Source organism: Trichomycterus rosablanca, chromosome 13, assembly GCF_030014385.1.
Source record: "Trichomycterus rosablanca isolate fTriRos1 chromosome 13, fTriRos1.hap1, whole genome shotgun sequence".
In the NCBI taxonomy this organism is placed as follows: Eukaryota; Metazoa; Chordata; class Actinopteri; order Siluriformes; family Trichomycteridae; genus Trichomycterus; species Trichomycterus rosablanca.
In genome coordinates, this window is record NC_086000.1 from 11,291,398 (window position 1) to 11,308,523 (window position 17,126).

Below are 17,126 nucleotides of genomic sequence, written 5' to 3' on the forward strand. Positions count from 1 at the left end.
GCTTTAATTTCATTGTTGGAACAATTTCGTTTCATCACGCTCTCTAGATATTTCCCCTTGTTTATACAATAAGCAATGAGGATGAAACAATCTTTAGCTGGGTCATTCCTTTAAATATATATTAATCACATTTTCAAAACAATCTGGGACATTTTGTAAAATGCCCCTAAAACAAGAATATGACTAGTTCATTCTATTTAACCTTTATTTAAGGTTGAAAAATGCACTTGTCAGTGTGCTTTCAATGCCCGTTCCAAGCCCTTATAAAACAATAAGTCAGAAGTTGAGTCAGAAAGGGCATCCAGCTTAAAATAAACTGTGGCAAGTCAATTATGCAGACCAGATTGATCTGCCGTGTCGATCCCTAATACAAAAACAGCCGGGAAGAAATAATAATCACAAATTGGATTTAATCGAAAATGTACTTGTCTGCATTAATGCTAGCAACACAGAAGTGTACATTTCCTTTGTGAAGAGCACTGATGATATTATGCACTGAAGAGGGAGAAATAAGCAAATCCCTTCCAATCTTTCTTTGAGCAACATTAAAAATGTCTGCAATCAAATGGAATTTAAAGTAAATGTATAAGAAACACTGCATTTTTTTTTCAACCTGTAAGCACCTAATGCGAAAAAACACTGTTGTGCAACCCGAGCACATCAAGCTACATCTTTTAAAACATTCCACGATATGCAGATAAATTGGTAGCAGGTAAGGCTATCTTAATTGGGTATAAAAGTAAGAACCACCAAAGTGTTTATGGTCGTGGCTCTTCCACATGACAATCTTTTTGAGAATATCAATCAGTTCAAAAAGAAATTTCTCATTGTTACAACTAATTTAGATTTTTCACCATCTACCATACATGATATCATGAAAGCATTTAGGACAAATATAAAGAAATCTCAGTCTGTGTAGGGCAAAGCCAAAAACCAATACTGAACGTGCGTGACCTCTAAGCCTTTAGACAGCATTGCATGAGAAACCATCATGCTACTGTGATAAATATAGCCACATGGGCTTTGGCGTAATTCAGAAAACCGGTCACTTAATACTGCATGCCACTGTATCATAAAATGCAAATGCACGTTAAATTTTATTATGCAAGGGGAAAGCCATACATGAATTCTTGACTTGTATATGTGTGAAAGTACGACTGACACAGAGGTGTATATTGGGATTTTAGAGAGACGTGTTGAGCAGCTGAAGTCCTGTATTAAGCAAGAACAGGTAAAAATTTCAATTACAAAACTCCCACAGTTAGAATCCTCAATTCCCCAAAAATGCTTGGATGGTGCGGAGGTCTAGTACGCTAGCCCACCAACACTGAAATCTGGGTTTGAATCTCGGCAGTACTGATGGCCATCTACACTGACATGACTGTCTATAGCTGAGGGGGGTGGGGCAAACAGACTAGCCATTGGGAAATGCACTTGTCAGTGCGCTCTCAGTGCCTGTTCCAAGACCTTATAAAATAAAGGTTGAGTCAGAAGGGCATCCGGTCTAAAAAAACGTGTCAAGTCAATTATGCAGACCAGAATGACCTGCGTGGTGTTCCCTAATACGGAAGCAGCAAGGAAGAAATAATAATAGCTAACTGGATTTAATTAGAGCAGGAACATCAAAGCTTGGTTATTGCTATCTCTTCTGATTTTAAACTTAATTATCACTTAATTAGAACCTTTAAATAGACAAACTTGAGAGATACACAATATTACTAAAATATCCAAGTCTGGAAAAAGTTACAAAATTTGCTGGAACTTAAACTGGCTCTGTAGTTAAAGCTTTGGTAATTCTTAATGTGGTACAGCCAGTTTGTTAGATTAGGAGGGCAATGACCTTTGTAGTGTTGCATAACCTTTTTTTATTCAATAAATGAAATGATCATTGAAAAACTGTGTTTTGTCCATCTTACATTACATGCTGTATACGGGATATGAAATCATTCAGTGTGACAAATAGACACAATTAAAGGAAAACAGAAGGAAAGCTAATTTATGTCAAAAAAAAGAATAATAAATTTTTTGGGCTGCCTTAGTATACATCTATTCTTTATTTAAAAATCACAGATTTCACAAATTTTTTAAAGAAAAGTGCCACACTGCACGACAGTCATTAAATTACACTGATAATTAAATTAAATGATAGAATCAACAGAAGCTACAATACACAGCACAGCCTACTTTAATAGCTCCCTCTCAAAGACTAAAATACTTGCCCATGTTTTGACACTCCATCCTCTGCGTCCACCTAATCGATTGGGAGTTTTCCAAACTCGGTTACCCGAGTCATGTTTTTAACTGCTTTACACTTCGACATCTTTGACATTTTGTCTAACCGATTGCTAGTGTAACCGAGCATCTTTAGAGTTCGCTGAGTTTATAAAGAAAGAAATAAACTGCACATAGACAAACTATCGGGAGCAAAATACTATACTGGCTGGTTCTTTTGAGGCGCAGCAGAGAAATGATCATGCGTGTAGAAAAGCACACTTTATGGAATCCCCAAAGGGACAAAATGCACTCAATACGTAAACACATACAGTACATCAAACATTATCAGCACACTACACCATAGAAATGTCTGTTACACTAACTTAATTATAATGCCATATGATTGCAAGGACCGCCTCATGTTGCGCCTCATATTTCTACTTAAATGTAAAACGTTAAATCACTAAACACAAACCTTAAATTTTGAATTTGACAGCAAATTGCATATTTCACGTGAAATAGATCATTTTTACGGTCCGTGATGCGATTTTCATGGCCGTGAATTAGGTAGTTATCTAGAAAAAAACCTTGTAACACTTAAGAGGACCCATTTAATTTTGTTAATCAGGTTAGATGGTTACAATTCTTCTAAAAACTGCAGATAAAACATTTATGCTTTTTTATTTTACACAAATGAGTAACTTTTATTGTTATTTTTTTAGGTTTTCAACAAGGCATTACACAAAGAGGTGCTTATTTATGAAATACTACACTGTTAAATGAAAAAGACACCAAGTTCATTACAAGTGTACATTTCCCAGCCTAGTTATAGACATGCAGACAAAAAAAATGATACATATCTATTAAACAGATCAAATTTGTGTTGTGTGTGATCTGTCCATTTTAAATACAATATAAATATAGTCCATCTAAATACTAACAGTTATGCTACAGTTATGCTTAGATTGTACAGGACAATCTAACATTCTTCTGCACAATGTAACCTTGTGTTTACTCTACATAGCTTAGAATCACAGCAGGGATCTATGAATTACATTATGTAAATCCCTAATGAGAACTTCCTGTTTAGTTTCAGTCTTATTTGAACATGGCGTTGAAGCTTCTCCCAATCACCATCCTTCTGACCTCACTGGTGCCTGCCCCGATCTCGTACAGCTTAGCGTCCCGGAGGAAACGGCCCATTGGGTAGTCATTAATGTAACCATTTCCACCTGTAGTTTCAAACAAACAGTTTAAAATTAGTCACTAAATCAAGTAAGCACAAAGCAGTATTACTCAGCAACACATCACATTTCTATCAGTATCAACTACACTAAATGCAAGTAGCACTAAATATGGGTTGAATCTTTTGCTGCTAAATATTGTATTGTATGTCTGTCAATAGATTTTTCTGGAAGGCCAAACAAAAAGCATTACAATGGTCCAATCAAGACAGACAAAGACCAAAAGCATTAGTTTATATTGTTTTCATTTTTTAAGATAATTTTTTTTTCCACAGCGTATGAAGACCGCACCCACACATAGTCTGGTTGTCTTGCCCTAGCAGATACGGTGGCCAATTAGTATCTGCTGCAGGCACTGCCAATCAGCCTGCCAGATGATGCCCAGCCGACCGGTGGCAATGCCAAGTTTCAAACCGAGGAGTTCAGAATCTCAGAACTGGTGTGCTAGTGGAATATCCCACTGCGCCACCTGGGCGCCATTAAGAAGTTATTTTATTGTATATTGTGTTGTATAAAAGTAATAAACAACTCCAACATGTGTGATGAGCTATAATAGGTGTTCTACTCATTCCTGGGGTCGAGAACACATTTTCTTTAATGTTCATTTGTGTAAATATTAAGAATATATTAGAAGCCACTGTTAAATTTAAACTGACAGTTTAAAAAAAAAATTTTTTTTTAATGCATTTTCACCCCTTTCTCTCCAGACTTTTTAGCATATCCAATTATGGTTCCTCTCTACTGATGCCGATCCCCGCCCTGATTGAGGACAGCTGAGACTGACACATGTCCCCTCTGACTGCATCATTTTAACTGTACGAGGCAAGTTCATATGCAGATCAACTTTGTGTATAGAGAGACACAACCTGATCAACGCATTATTCCTCGACTCTGTGCAGGCGCCATCAATCAGCCAGCCAGAGGTCGTAATTGCATCAGTTATGAGATCCCTATCCGGCTCACACCCTGTATAAACAACAGCCAATCATTGTTCATGTAGGCACCCAGCCCGGCTGGATGGCAGAGCTGAGTTTCAAACCAACGAGTTTTACCGCTGTGTCTCCTGAGCACCCAAAACTGACAGTTAAAAACAGTTATTTAATTTTATTTTTAACTAAGAGTGAAGCTACAGATCACACCTACAAAAGGGCTCAGACTGTTGATTTGTAACTCACCCAACCTCAGTGAGCATGTGCCAGTTGACTGTTTATATTTTTATTTTATTTATATATTTTAGAAAAATACTGTCATTCTAATCTAAGCAGAAAAAAACAACGCGTTGACGTCTTACTTATTAAAGTTACAAATGGCAAAGCTGTTTGATGTCAGTATGGAGTCTTACAGCATGGTAAACTCTGCACATGTGGAACAGCATTCCAAGGTTATTTTTCTAACAAAGATAATGTAGGTATTTTGCATCATGTCCCAGTATAAAGGTAGAAATTTTACTATTATCTTATAACAATTACACTATTGTCAGCAAGAGCTTCAATAAAACGCAGACTGCTCATTTTTGATTAGCATGCTTGTACTGAACTGTTTGCTTTCAGCTACAATGTAAAATCTACATTTTGCTCACAGTGTTTATCTTACTGTTTGACATTACTAATGTTATAAGCTGTAAATCAGTTAACTGCTGACAGTCAGTTATTGGTTTAAAGAAATTGTTTAAAATGGCATCTCAAGTAAATACACACCATTTAACCATTAAATTTCCACTCATTCCAGTTAAAGCTAAATTCCACCATTTATATTTTAATTGTCTCTACAAATATTGTCCCTACTGTTTCCTGAAAATCTTTTGGGAACGGTATCTAGGTGTATCTATTACTAAAAAGGGTACACTCATCATCCATCTGAGCTAGACACAATTACAATTTAAAGAACTACACAGACTGCACCTCACCAACGCCAGGCTGGCAAGAGTATTCTCCTTGGGTGTCACTGTAGGTTTGGGTTTGATTAAAAAAAAAAAAAAAAAAAAAAAAAAAAAAAAAAAAAAAAAATAAATAAATAAAATAAAATAAAATTTTTGCAACTAATCTGTAATGACAGGTAATAGAATACCCATTACTGGTTTATTTTAATGTGGATTAAAGATTAATTGCTTTGCAGTGAGAAGGTTTTATTTCATTTATTTTTGCATTTTCCCCTATATTCCTTCTAATCTAATCATTGTAAATTCCCTTGCTGCAATTCCCTTGCCACTTGGACCACCCCATGATGGCTGAAAAAAGCTCAGACAATCACATGCCCCCTCCAGCATGTGCACAGTCGACAGCAGAGAGCAGGACTGCAAATGGAGGAGACACAGTTTGAACTCAGCACCTCAACCAGACAGCAGACTGTACAGCAGAAATGAAACCCATACGACCAACTGTGCCTGTTTGCATGCCTGGGATTTAAACTTAAGATGTCAGTGATGGTGGGCTAGTGCATTAGACCAGGGTTTTTCCAACTTTCTTTCAAGCGACCCACATTTCATTAATGATTTTTTATGTGACCCAACACAAATGATTTCACTCTCACTGAAACAGTCCCACTGTGATTTACAAGATGTAACATAAAGCCTCCACACGAGGGCGCCCAGATACAAGTTTAATTATTATTATTATTTTTCTCTGCAACAAATTTTTTATCGGCTAAAACCCTGCAGTAGAGTAGTGCTGCACGAGCCTGTGCCCTCATTGAAAATGTTTTAAGGCCAACCCATATTAACACAACAGAGCATGTTTATCTTTTAATTACAAAACTGATCATGTTTAATTACCCTGTCGACCCTGAAAGGTTCCTCTGCTCTGCTGTGCTACATGATTTTGTGACTGACATGAACGGTAAGAGAAAATCTCTACCAACATACACTTTTCTATGGTCAGAAAGTATATACGCATTATCATGTCCCCCAGCTCTACCTTAGGCTATATCAGTTGCGTTATTCCCTGGCACTATACGAAGGGCTAAAAGAACAGCTGCTGTTTGCAGTAGAAATGCCCCCTGGGCCACATTTTAGGAGATTTAGCTTCCACTTAAGGGTGTAAAAATGCTCCTATTTAAATTGGTGTACCAATCACCATATTTCGGCTGCACTGGTTGAAGAAATCAGTGTGTGGCAGACAAAATAAAAAGGCAATTAGGAATGAACTCTTTTTATTTAATACAACATTGTGTTAACTGCTAGTCTCATTAGTTACTTGCATTGAAGGATACACTTTGTATCACCCATGATAACATATCACATCTAAACTGATTCAAACTGTATCTTATTAATTCGTCCAACATGGAATATGAATCTACTTCTGAATCATATCATAAGGTGCTCAGAAGGTGCAGTGATAAATTGGCTAGCTCACTGCTGCTGAAATTCATAGGGAGGTCTACTTGTCAGTGTGCTCTCAGTGCCGGTTCCAAACCGGATAAAAATAGGAGGGGTTGAGTTATAAAGGGCATCCGCCATAAAAACTGTGCCAGATCAGGTATGTGAACCAGAGTGATCCGCTGTGGAGACCCCTAATACAGGAACAACCAACAGAAAGAAAAAAAAACTGCCTCATAGGATTCTGCCTGCTATTCCAATTTATAGGTTTCTAATTAACAGGGCTATTAACTGGCACCATGCCAGGTAGCAATAGTTAAGGCTAGGAAACTAACGTGTGCACAAACATACAGGGGTTGGACAAAATAACTGAAACACCTGTCATTTTAGTGTGGGAGGTTTCATGGCTAAATTGGACCAGTCTGGTGGCCAATCTTCATTAATTGCACATTGCACCAGTAAGAGCAGAGTGTGAAGGTTCAATTAGCAGGGTAAGAGCACAGTTTTGCTCAAAATATTGCAATGCACACAACATTATGGGTGACATACCAGAGTTCAAAAGAGGACAAATTGTTGGTGCACGTCTTGCTGGCGCATCTGTGACCAAGACAGCAAGTCTTTGTGATGTATCAAGAGCCACGGTATCCAGGGTAATGTCAGCATACCACCAAGAAGGACAAACCACATCCAACAGGATTAACTGTGGACGCAAGAGGAAGCTGTCTGAAAGGGATGTTCGGGTGCTAACCCGGATTGTATCCAAAAAACATAAAACCACGGCTGCCCAAATCACGGCAGAATTAAATGTGCACCTCAACTCTCCTGTTTCCACCAGAACTGTCCGTCGGGAGCTCCACAGGGTCAATATACACGGCCGGGCTGCTATAGCCAAACCTTTGGTCACTCGTGCCAATGCCAAACGTCGCTTTCAATGGTGCAAGGAGCGCAAATCTTGGGCTGTGGACAATGTGAAACATGTATTGTTCTCTGATGAGTCCACCTTTACTGTTTTCCCCACATCCGGGAGAGTTACGGTGTGGAGAAGCTCAAAGAAGCGTACCACCCAGACTGTTGCATGCCCAGAGTGAAGCATGGGGGTGGATCAGTGATGGTTTGGGCTGCCATATCATGGCATTCCCTTGGCCCAATACTTGTGCTAGATGGGCGCGTCACTGCCAAGGACTACCGAACCATTCTGGAGGACCATGTGCATCCAATGGCGGTGCCGTGTATCAGGATGACAATGCACCAATACACACAGCAAGACTGGTGAAAGATTGGTTTGATGAACATGAAAGTGAAGTTGAACATCTCCCATGGCCTGCACAGTCACCAGATCTAAATATTATTGAGCCACTTTGGGGGTGTTTTGGAGAAGCGAGTCAGGAAACGTTTCCTCCACTAGCATCACGTAGTGACCTGGCCACTATCCTGCAAGAAGAATGGCTTAAAATCCCTCTGACCACTGTGCAGGACTTGTATATGTCATTTCCAAGACGAATTGACGCTGTATTGGCCGCAAAAGGAGGCCCTACACCATACTAATAAATTATTGTGGTCTAAAACCAGGTGTTTCAGTTATTTTGTCCAACCCCTGTATGTATAAGTGTAAGTATTGCAGGAAGGGAAGCAAAGGAAAGGAAAAGAAAGGGGAAGAGAAGGGAAGGGAAGGGAAGGGAAGGGAAAGGAAAGGGGAAGGCGAAGGAAAAGGGAAATGGAAATGGAAAGAAATGGGAAGGGAAGGGAAGGAAAGGGGAGGGAAGGAAAGAAAAAGGAAGGGAAGGGAAAGGGAAAGGGAAGGCGAAGGCGAAGGGGAAGGAAAAGGGAAAGCGAAAGGGAAATGGAAGGAAATGGGAAGAGAAAGGAAGGGAAGGGAAGAGAAGAAAAAGGAAGAGAAGAAAAAGGAAGGGAAGAAAAAGGAAGGGAAGGTGGAGGGAGGCCGGGAGGGAGGAAAGGAAAGGAAAGAAAAGGAAGGAAGGAAGAAAGGGAGGGATGAATGGAAGTAAGGATGGAAGGAAAGAAAGATGGATAGATGGAGGGAAGGAAGTGAAGGAAAAGAAAAGGGAAGGGAAAGGGAAGGAAAGGGAAGGAAAGGGAAGGAAAGGGAAAGGGAAAGGGAAGGAAAGGGGAAGGGAAGGGAAAGAGAAGGGAAAGGGAAAGGAAGATAAGGAAGGGTGGAGGGAGGGAGGAAAGAAAAAGAAAAGGAAAGAAAAGAAAAGAAAGGAAGGAAGGAAGGAAAAAAGGCAGGGGATCACAGGCATGATATAATTCACCCACAAAAGCAAAAAACGCTAAAGAAAATCATACCAATGCCAAGCAAAAACAGAAAGTGACTCTTAAAATTGATGTAGCGGTAAAAACTTAGCGCTGCACGCAGAGACAGCCTGGAGCAAATAAACACCCCAAAAATTCCCTTATTTTTTAAAACATGTTTTTATATTTTAAGTAAAGAACTCTCACTCTGCAGAAAAAGGAGAAAAAAACATCACTACAAAAAACATGATTAAAAAAAATTGTTTTCAATGAAACCAAATTTGTCACAAATGTACGTCAAACACACCAAAAAGGCTTTATTTTCATGTCATCGACTAAAAGAGCCAGCTTCACTCGAGTAGCAGTGAGCAGATTCCAGGTGCACATGTTTGTGGTCAGAGGAATAAGAGTACTTTTATAAGCCATCGTTTTAGCAAAGAGTTACAATACAATTTCCTGAGCATGTTCAACCATGACCCCTGAACATTTTTTGTCTTTCTATTCATCCCCCTCACTAAGCTTGGCAAAACAAATGTCCATATTTGTCATGCCAATAAAGCTACGTTTGAGTTTGTAGCTAATAAAAAGGTCGGTGTGTGTATTTTAATGTTGAATTAACTTTGTGTATGCATTCTGAAAGCACTATAAAGTAATCAAATCCAAAATAGAAAGATTAATGTGATTTTTTACAATTAGGAGGCTAGATAAGTACATTGTATTTAATGTACCCATGTGTATTTAGATCTGCTAAAGTAATGCATGAATTTTGAACATGAATGCATCATGCAGTCTGACACTGTCAGTATCGTAAGGCTGCATTTACATGATACGCGGCATGGGACAGTGGTAGCCTAGTGGGTAGAGATTTGGGCTATCTACTGAATGGTTGAGAGTTTAAATCCCAGCTCTGCCATGCAGCCACTGTTGGTCACTTGAGCAAAACCCTTAACCCTCTTGGCTCCAGGGGAACCATACAATGGCTGACCCTGTGCTCTGACCCCAGTTTCCAAACAAGCTGGGATATGCGAAGAAAGAATTTCGTTGTACGGTACACCTGTATATGTACATATGACAAATAAAGGCATTCTATTCTATTCTCTATGTGCGCTGGCTGTGCCGTTGTCTCCTACGGAACGAAGCGGTGCTGCTTAGCTTGCTGATGTGCTACCTTAAGCGCTGTGCAATCATGCAGATTTAACACTTTGCGGCCCTGTTTTTACTGCTTGCCGCTGCACTCAAATTTCAATCTGATTGGACTCTGACCCAGTTTGCTGCTGACCTTTTTAAAGCAAAGCCAATAAGACAAAAACGTTTATATGACGTAGACAGAAGATAAGCACAAACACTGAACCGTTTTTTATACTCAAACCTGCATGACATTGTTTGTTTGTTTTTATAACACCATTTGGTATATTTATGACATTCATGGCAGGAATCTGCTAGTTTTATTGTATTATTGTCTTATTGTAATTGTTTTCAGTCTTATATTATTAAGAACATCGATGATTATTTCTGCATTATCCTGTGTGAGAGTTTCTTTCAATGTACTGGGATTTGTCTTTTACTGTTGTATTTTGGGCATTTGATTAGAATGTGTTTTATGGTGATTGGTATGTCTTCACAAAATGTGGGGTTTTCTCCTAGTATTAAATGTTTGTGTAGCATGACATTGTGAGAAAAAATACGGCATGGTGAGTAGCGAGCTGTGAAAAGTGGAGACTAGGTTTGAACTTTAGGTAGCAAGTTTCCTAATCCGGGAATCACTTGTCGTGGCTTTGTGGCTCTTAAGTATGACTTAACGTTTCCAGAAACCCACTTTATTCTTTTGATGGGTTTTTATCTTCTAATGTCTCGAAATGATGAAGCATTGAAGAGCTTCCTAGTAAAAACTAAAATTTATGAATTAGGATTTTAAAGTCATGTTTTATACAGTTTGGTTACATTCATGACAGGAACAGTAGTTATTTGTTACACAAGATTCAACAGTCCACAAGGTTTAATGTCAAACACAGTCCTGGACAATTTTCAGTTCACCTCACTTGCATGTCTTTGGACTGTGGAAGGAAACCAGAGCTCCCGGAGGAAACCCAGGCAGACACAGGGAGAACATGCAAACTCCACACATAAAGGCCAGGACTGTCCCACCTGGGGATCGAACGCAGGACCTTCTTACCATGAGGCGACAGTGCTACCCACTGAGCCACTGTGCCACCCTGTAAACTAAACTAAAACACATTCATACAAAACTTAATCTGAATAAACCGTTAATGCTGACAGTCAATATTGTCAATAGAGCCGCTCAGGTGGCGCAGCGGTCAAGTACGCTAGCACACCAGATTTGGGGTTTCGAACACATCGTATCGAATCTCAGCTCTGCCTTCCGAATGGGTTGGGCGGCAGCATGAACAACGATTGGCTGTTGTTCATAAGGTTAGAGGGTAAAAAAGTCGGATCATAGGTCCTCATAACTGGTGCAACTGCAGCCCCTGCTGGCTGGCTGACTGATGGTGCCTGCACAAGGCTGAGGAATAATGCTGATGGGGGTGTGGCCCTCCGTACACAGTGCAGGTGAAAAATGCAGTCTGTACTGACTGTACGTGCCGGAGTCGTATGTCAGTTGAAAGGCGTCCTCAGTCAGCGGTGAAGGGTCGAATCAGTATAGAGGATGCAATCAGGGTAGTTGGACACGACTAGATTAGGGGAGAAAATTGGGGGAAAAAAGTGGGAAAAATAGAATTCAATATTGTCAATAGTGTTTAATATTTTAATCTCGCCACACAGTGGCACCGCCAGCGGGAAGCCGTTTCGTCTCGTATCATGTGAAAAGCTTAAATGCTACGGTTGGTAGCATATGAGTTATATTAAAAGTGAAAGCTGCCCAACAGTACTGCATTCTTAGTAAATGAAATGAGGTGTGTTCTACCCTGGAGTTTTAGGACTTAACGGCAACCTGGCTGTAATGAAACAGCTAAAATTCACTCGTTGATAAGAGTCCTGTTCAGAAAAATGTGGCAGCCTCAAAGGGATGAACTGCGTGCAGTGATTTTGAATGTGAGCAGACAGCCTAGAATTAATTTCTAATTATAAAAAGAAAATGTCCCAACGTACTGACATATCTGTTAAACTCAAACCCAAACTGTGAGAAAGAGCTGCGGAGTAAACGAAAGCATAATTAAGAAATGGAGGAAACATTTTTGCAGTGTAAGCGACTCACCCAGGCACTGAATTCCATCCAGGGCAACTTGAGTGGCGTTCTCAGCACAATAAAGGATTACCCCAGCACAGTCCTACAACAACAACAGCACAAATCAATACTGCTGCTACTGCACCTGGAACTGCTGTGCGCTTCAGTTCAAAGACGGACGGAACGTTTTACACACTTACCATGCCGCTGAAGTGACCTTTATCACAAGCACGGGCTACGTTGTACACGTACTGCCGACAGGAACTGAGACGGGTGTACATGTCAGCCATCTTTCCTTGCATCAGCTAGGTGGGGGGGGAGAAATTGTTATGATCAGCGTTGTACAAAATCAAGACCTAAGTGACTGCGATGAATTTTTATTGCTTTAATACACAAAAATATACTAAGCAGCTATTGGTAAAATACTTTATAGGCTGAATCAGGCATGTTAGGACCAGAAAGAAACTGTTGTTTCAGACCTGATGAAAAAAACACAGAATTAAGCACTCCTGACTGCAGACTTATTTGCTTTTAATCATATTACACCAAGAAAATTAAGATATTTATTTATGTATTTATTATTTTGAGCTTTTTTGAGTGCACTCTACGATTGACTGGTACATCGAGATCGACGTATTGGGCTCTAACCCCTGCTCTAACCTTAATTTGGCACTTCTAAACACTTGTGGTGGCACATAGTCCTGTCGTAAGATGTCAGACACATCAGAATGAATGCAAGACATGAACGGGTGTAACTCAGAAAAGAGGCACACTTAGCGTTCACCCATCAGAGACGTTTGTAGATGTACCAGGAGTCCTATCGAATGCCAGCTACAGAAACCCCATTCACCACCAGATGCTACACGGCGTCAATTAAAAAAAAAAAATGGAATGCTGATTCATCTGACCACAATAAACATTTACACTGTGTGATGGTTCATGCTAGATGCCTCCAAGCCCAGAGAAGTCGATGCCAACTCTGGACATGGTTAACATAAGGCTTCTTTTTTGCGCACATTTCCTTCGGGATTAATAAAGTATCCATCCATCCATCCATCCATCCATCCATCGTCTCCTGTTGTACCAGTTTTTCTGGCACTTCAGTGTATACCAATATTTATTTTATTTATTAGAATTTATACAACAGTTAGTTCCGACCTTACAATCTGATTGGTTGAGAAGCGTTCTAAACGTGCTGATATTCATGATAACAGCACGGCCTTTTCACACCACAACTGTATTACTCCGTTGACGCGTTGCCAGTAACGACAAGCTTCATGCACACAAACGCGCACACAGGCGGCACAGACTTTTTTTCCCGATCGCGTTTTAAATCGCGTTATCTGATATACAATCTAGTGCACTGTGTAGGGAACATAAATCAATTGTCTAATATATTGTCTAGTGCACTATGTAGTGAACATGAATGCGTTATCTGATGTACAATCTAGTGCACTGTGTAGGGAACATAACCAATTGTCTAATTCACTATCTAGTGCACTATGTAGGGAACATTAATGTGTTTGTAACGCGAACAGTTAGCTTAATAGCCCAGTTAGCAGCTCCTAAAAGTTCTGTTATCACCCATATCCTTTGGTGTGTGCGAGAGGTTTTTTATTTCTATTTTTCCCTTCAGAGGTTCTTGCCTTCTTCTTCTTGTTCTTCTTACCTCCCTGAAATGAGTTTTTGCAACTTGGGATGTCTGCTTTGTAGTGTTAAACTATATGCTTTTTTTAGCCTACTGTGTTAAGGCAGGGTAGGGAATTTTTACCGTTGCATAGCAGCAACTCCTTCATTGTGGAACTCCTTTTTGGCGGAAGGTATTGTCAATATTAAAGCATATTTAATATGAAATTCAGGGCTTCTTTGATTTATTTTCTTTCTTTATTTTGCAAAAACTGTTGTATAAAAGCAATAGAACACTTGAGGTCATGTGTTATCGCGAATAACATCACGGCTGTAATGATCTACAGCCGTGATGTTATTCGCAATAACACACTCCCTCTCGTGTTCTATTGCTTAATTTAACATCATGTCTTACACACTTTGGTTGCATTCATGATAGAAACGGTAATCAATGGTTACACAACATTCATTAGTTCAAGTCAAACACACTCATGGACAATTTCATATCTCCAATTAACCTCACTTGCATGAGAACAGACCCAGGACCCTCTTGCTGTGAGGTGACAGTGCTACCTACTGAGCCACCGGGCCACCCAGTGTATACCAGTAAGTCTTAGAACAGTCAAGGACAAACTTTTTTTGTCAAGTCAAGGCTTTTTTTTTAATTATGCTGAGGAAAACCTAAAAGTGTTTACGAATTTCAGTGGTTGCATCATTTCTGAGTAATGATCATTTTATGCAGTAGTTTTCTTCATTCTGTTTTTTAAAACGGTACCTAAGATTCAAACAATGCCTATATGACTGAAAAAATGCTGCAGGCTAAACAAAAACAAGTTTAAAAACCAAAGCTAGAACATTTAATATCCAGGTTAAAAACCATTAACATAAAGCATAGCAATACTCAGACTGAATATACCTTCAGGCCTCACTTAACTTGTTGCAGTAATTAAATAAGCACATGTTCATTTAATAGCTAATCATCTAAAACAGAAAAGAACCCACCTGGAAGAGACCAATTTTCTGACCGAAGGCTTCTCGGACATGCAGGTAGGGAATAGCGTGATCCAGAACGGCTTGCATGATGCTGAAAGAGATATAAATCGTTTGTTTTTTAACTGTGAGAACAGTGAAATGTGCACTCAGTACTGTGTTTATATTCTAATCTACTTCCTAGCATCCTAGAAATTGCAAGCATGACCCCAATAAGATAATAGAAATTTCAGCACTGGTCATTTTTTTTGCAGAGTCTGGAGCGTACCATGTAAAAAAGTTGATATTTATTTTTTTATGTACAACTCCAAAACAGAAAAAGTTGGGACAGTATGGAAAATGCAAATAAAATAAAAATGCAGTGTTCCTTACAATTACTTTGACTTTTATTTGATTGCAGACAGTTTGAACCTGAGATATTTCATTATTTATCTGCTCAATTTCATTTCATTTGTTAATATACCACCATTCCTGCATTTCAGGCCTGCAACACATTCCAAAAAAAGTTGGGACAGGGGCAATTTAGGGCTAGTAATGAGGTAAAAAAACGAAATAATGATGTGATTCCAAACAGGTGATGTCAACAGATGATTGTAATCATGGTTTGGTACAAAAGCAGCATCCAGGGAAAGGCTGAGTCTTTGATGAACAAAGACGATCAGAGGATCTCCAGTTTGGTTACAGATGCTTAGAAAAATATTGAAATGTATAAAAACCTCAAAGAAAGATTGGAAGGGATTTGCATATTTCTCCCTCTACAGTGCATAATATCATTAAACCATTCAAGGAATTGGGAGGAATTTCAGTGGGTAAAGGCCAAGGGTGCAAGCTTAAGCTGAACGCCCGTATCCTCGGTGCCAAAACGTCTTTTAAGTGTGGTGAAAAGGAATAGCCACATTATAAAGTAGTAAATGCTTTACTGCAACTCTGTTTTTTCTCATTTATATTAAAAGTAAGAGCACTCAGGTGGCGTAGTGGTAAAGTACGCTAGCCCACTACTGCTGGGATCGAGGGTTTGAATCTCTAGCAGTGCTATTAACTGGCAGACATCTATATACAGACATGATTGGCAATATATGGGGAGGGTGGATGGCCAAGGCTTACAATGGATTGGCGTCCAGTCCAAGGTGTCTAAGATAGTATATTGCTGCAATGTGCAATCCTAACCAGGATAAAGTGAAAGTAAACCTTAAAAAATTAAATAAATTAAAAAATATTAAAAGCAAATTGTATTGGGCACACAGGTGGAGCAGTGGAATAATCCGCTAGAACACCAGTGTCCCTAGATTTTGAGCTTCTGGGTTTGAATCTCGGATCTGCTACCAGTCGGCTGGACGCCCTCTAGCAGTCTAACCTAATGCCTGCAGCAGACAAAATTGGCTTCCAGTCTGCTGGGTGGGAAAGCCCAGACTAAGGGGTGGGGTTAGCCAGGGCGCCTGTACAGAAAGTGGAGGAGCGCAGAGATCAGGGTGTGGCTCTCCCTACACGAGGCTGACCAAATCCACAGAAGTATGGGATAATAAAAAGGTATTGAGGGACTGCGCCCATGTCAGAGGGAGTGTGTGTCAGGTAAATAAACACCCTCCTTGGATGCCATCGGGGTCCCCAGCAGCAGATTGGCTACGCTAAATTGGTAAAATGCATAAAAAGATAATCAAGGCGCCCAGGTGGCACAGCGGGATAATCCACTAGCACACCAGCGCTGGGATTCTAAACTCCGGAGCTCAAACCTCAGCTTTGCTACTGGTCAGCTGGGTGCCCTAAAATGGGTATAATTGGCAATGCCTGCAGCAGACAAAATCGGCCATTAAAGTCTGCCAGGTGGTTAAAAGACCGAACTGAAAAGTGGGTTGGGTCTTCAACGCTGTATAAGGACCTTGGCTAATAGCCCGAGGCACCTGTAAAGAAAGTGAGGGAACATTAAGATCAGTGCGTGGTTCTTGAACACTGGCCTCATGCAAGAATTCACCAAATGTGTGGGCAAATAAGAAGGTGTCGGTGGACTGTGCACATGTCGGAGGGAGCGTGAGGCAGGCAAAAATACCCTCCTTGGACACAACCGGAGTCTCCAGCCCAAGTCTCCACAACCCAGTCACAAATTTATTCTCCCTCAGCTGACTAATGATTTGCACACTAACATGCATCTTCAAACATAATTAAACAATTAATTACCCAAGTGGTCCAGCTGAGAGCACCAGTCTTTCCAGGTCCAGTCCACTCATCAGCACGTACACTCCTTTATTAATCGGACCCAGCAAGTTCTTTTCTGGAATCATGCAGTAGAACAACACAAAGACTTCAG

At 39.9% G+C, this 17,126-nt stretch overlaps 1 protein-coding gene across 1 annotated transcript in view; it reads right to left on the reverse strand.

Moving 5' to 3' along the window:
• Positions 1 to 2,035: 2,035 nt before the first annotated feature.
• The window catches only part of ivd (isovaleryl-CoA dehydrogenase), a 29,667-nt gene continuing 14,576 nt past the window's right edge, over positions 2,036 to 17,126 (reverse strand). The window contains exons 8-12 of the mRNA XM_063006800.1: positions 16,997 to 17,090; positions 14,837 to 14,918; positions 12,409 to 12,513; positions 12,239 to 12,311; positions 2,036 to 3,446 (exon numbers count right to left, since the gene is read on the reverse strand). Of these exons, the coding sequence (XP_062862870.1) occupies positions 3,313 to 3,446; positions 12,239 to 12,311; positions 12,409 to 12,513; positions 14,837 to 14,918; positions 16,997 to 17,090 (488 nt within the window). The 3' untranslated portion in view covers positions 2,036 to 3,312. The remainder of the gene's footprint in view (positions 3,447 to 12,238; positions 12,312 to 12,408; positions 12,514 to 14,836; positions 14,919 to 16,996; positions 17,091 to 17,126) is intronic.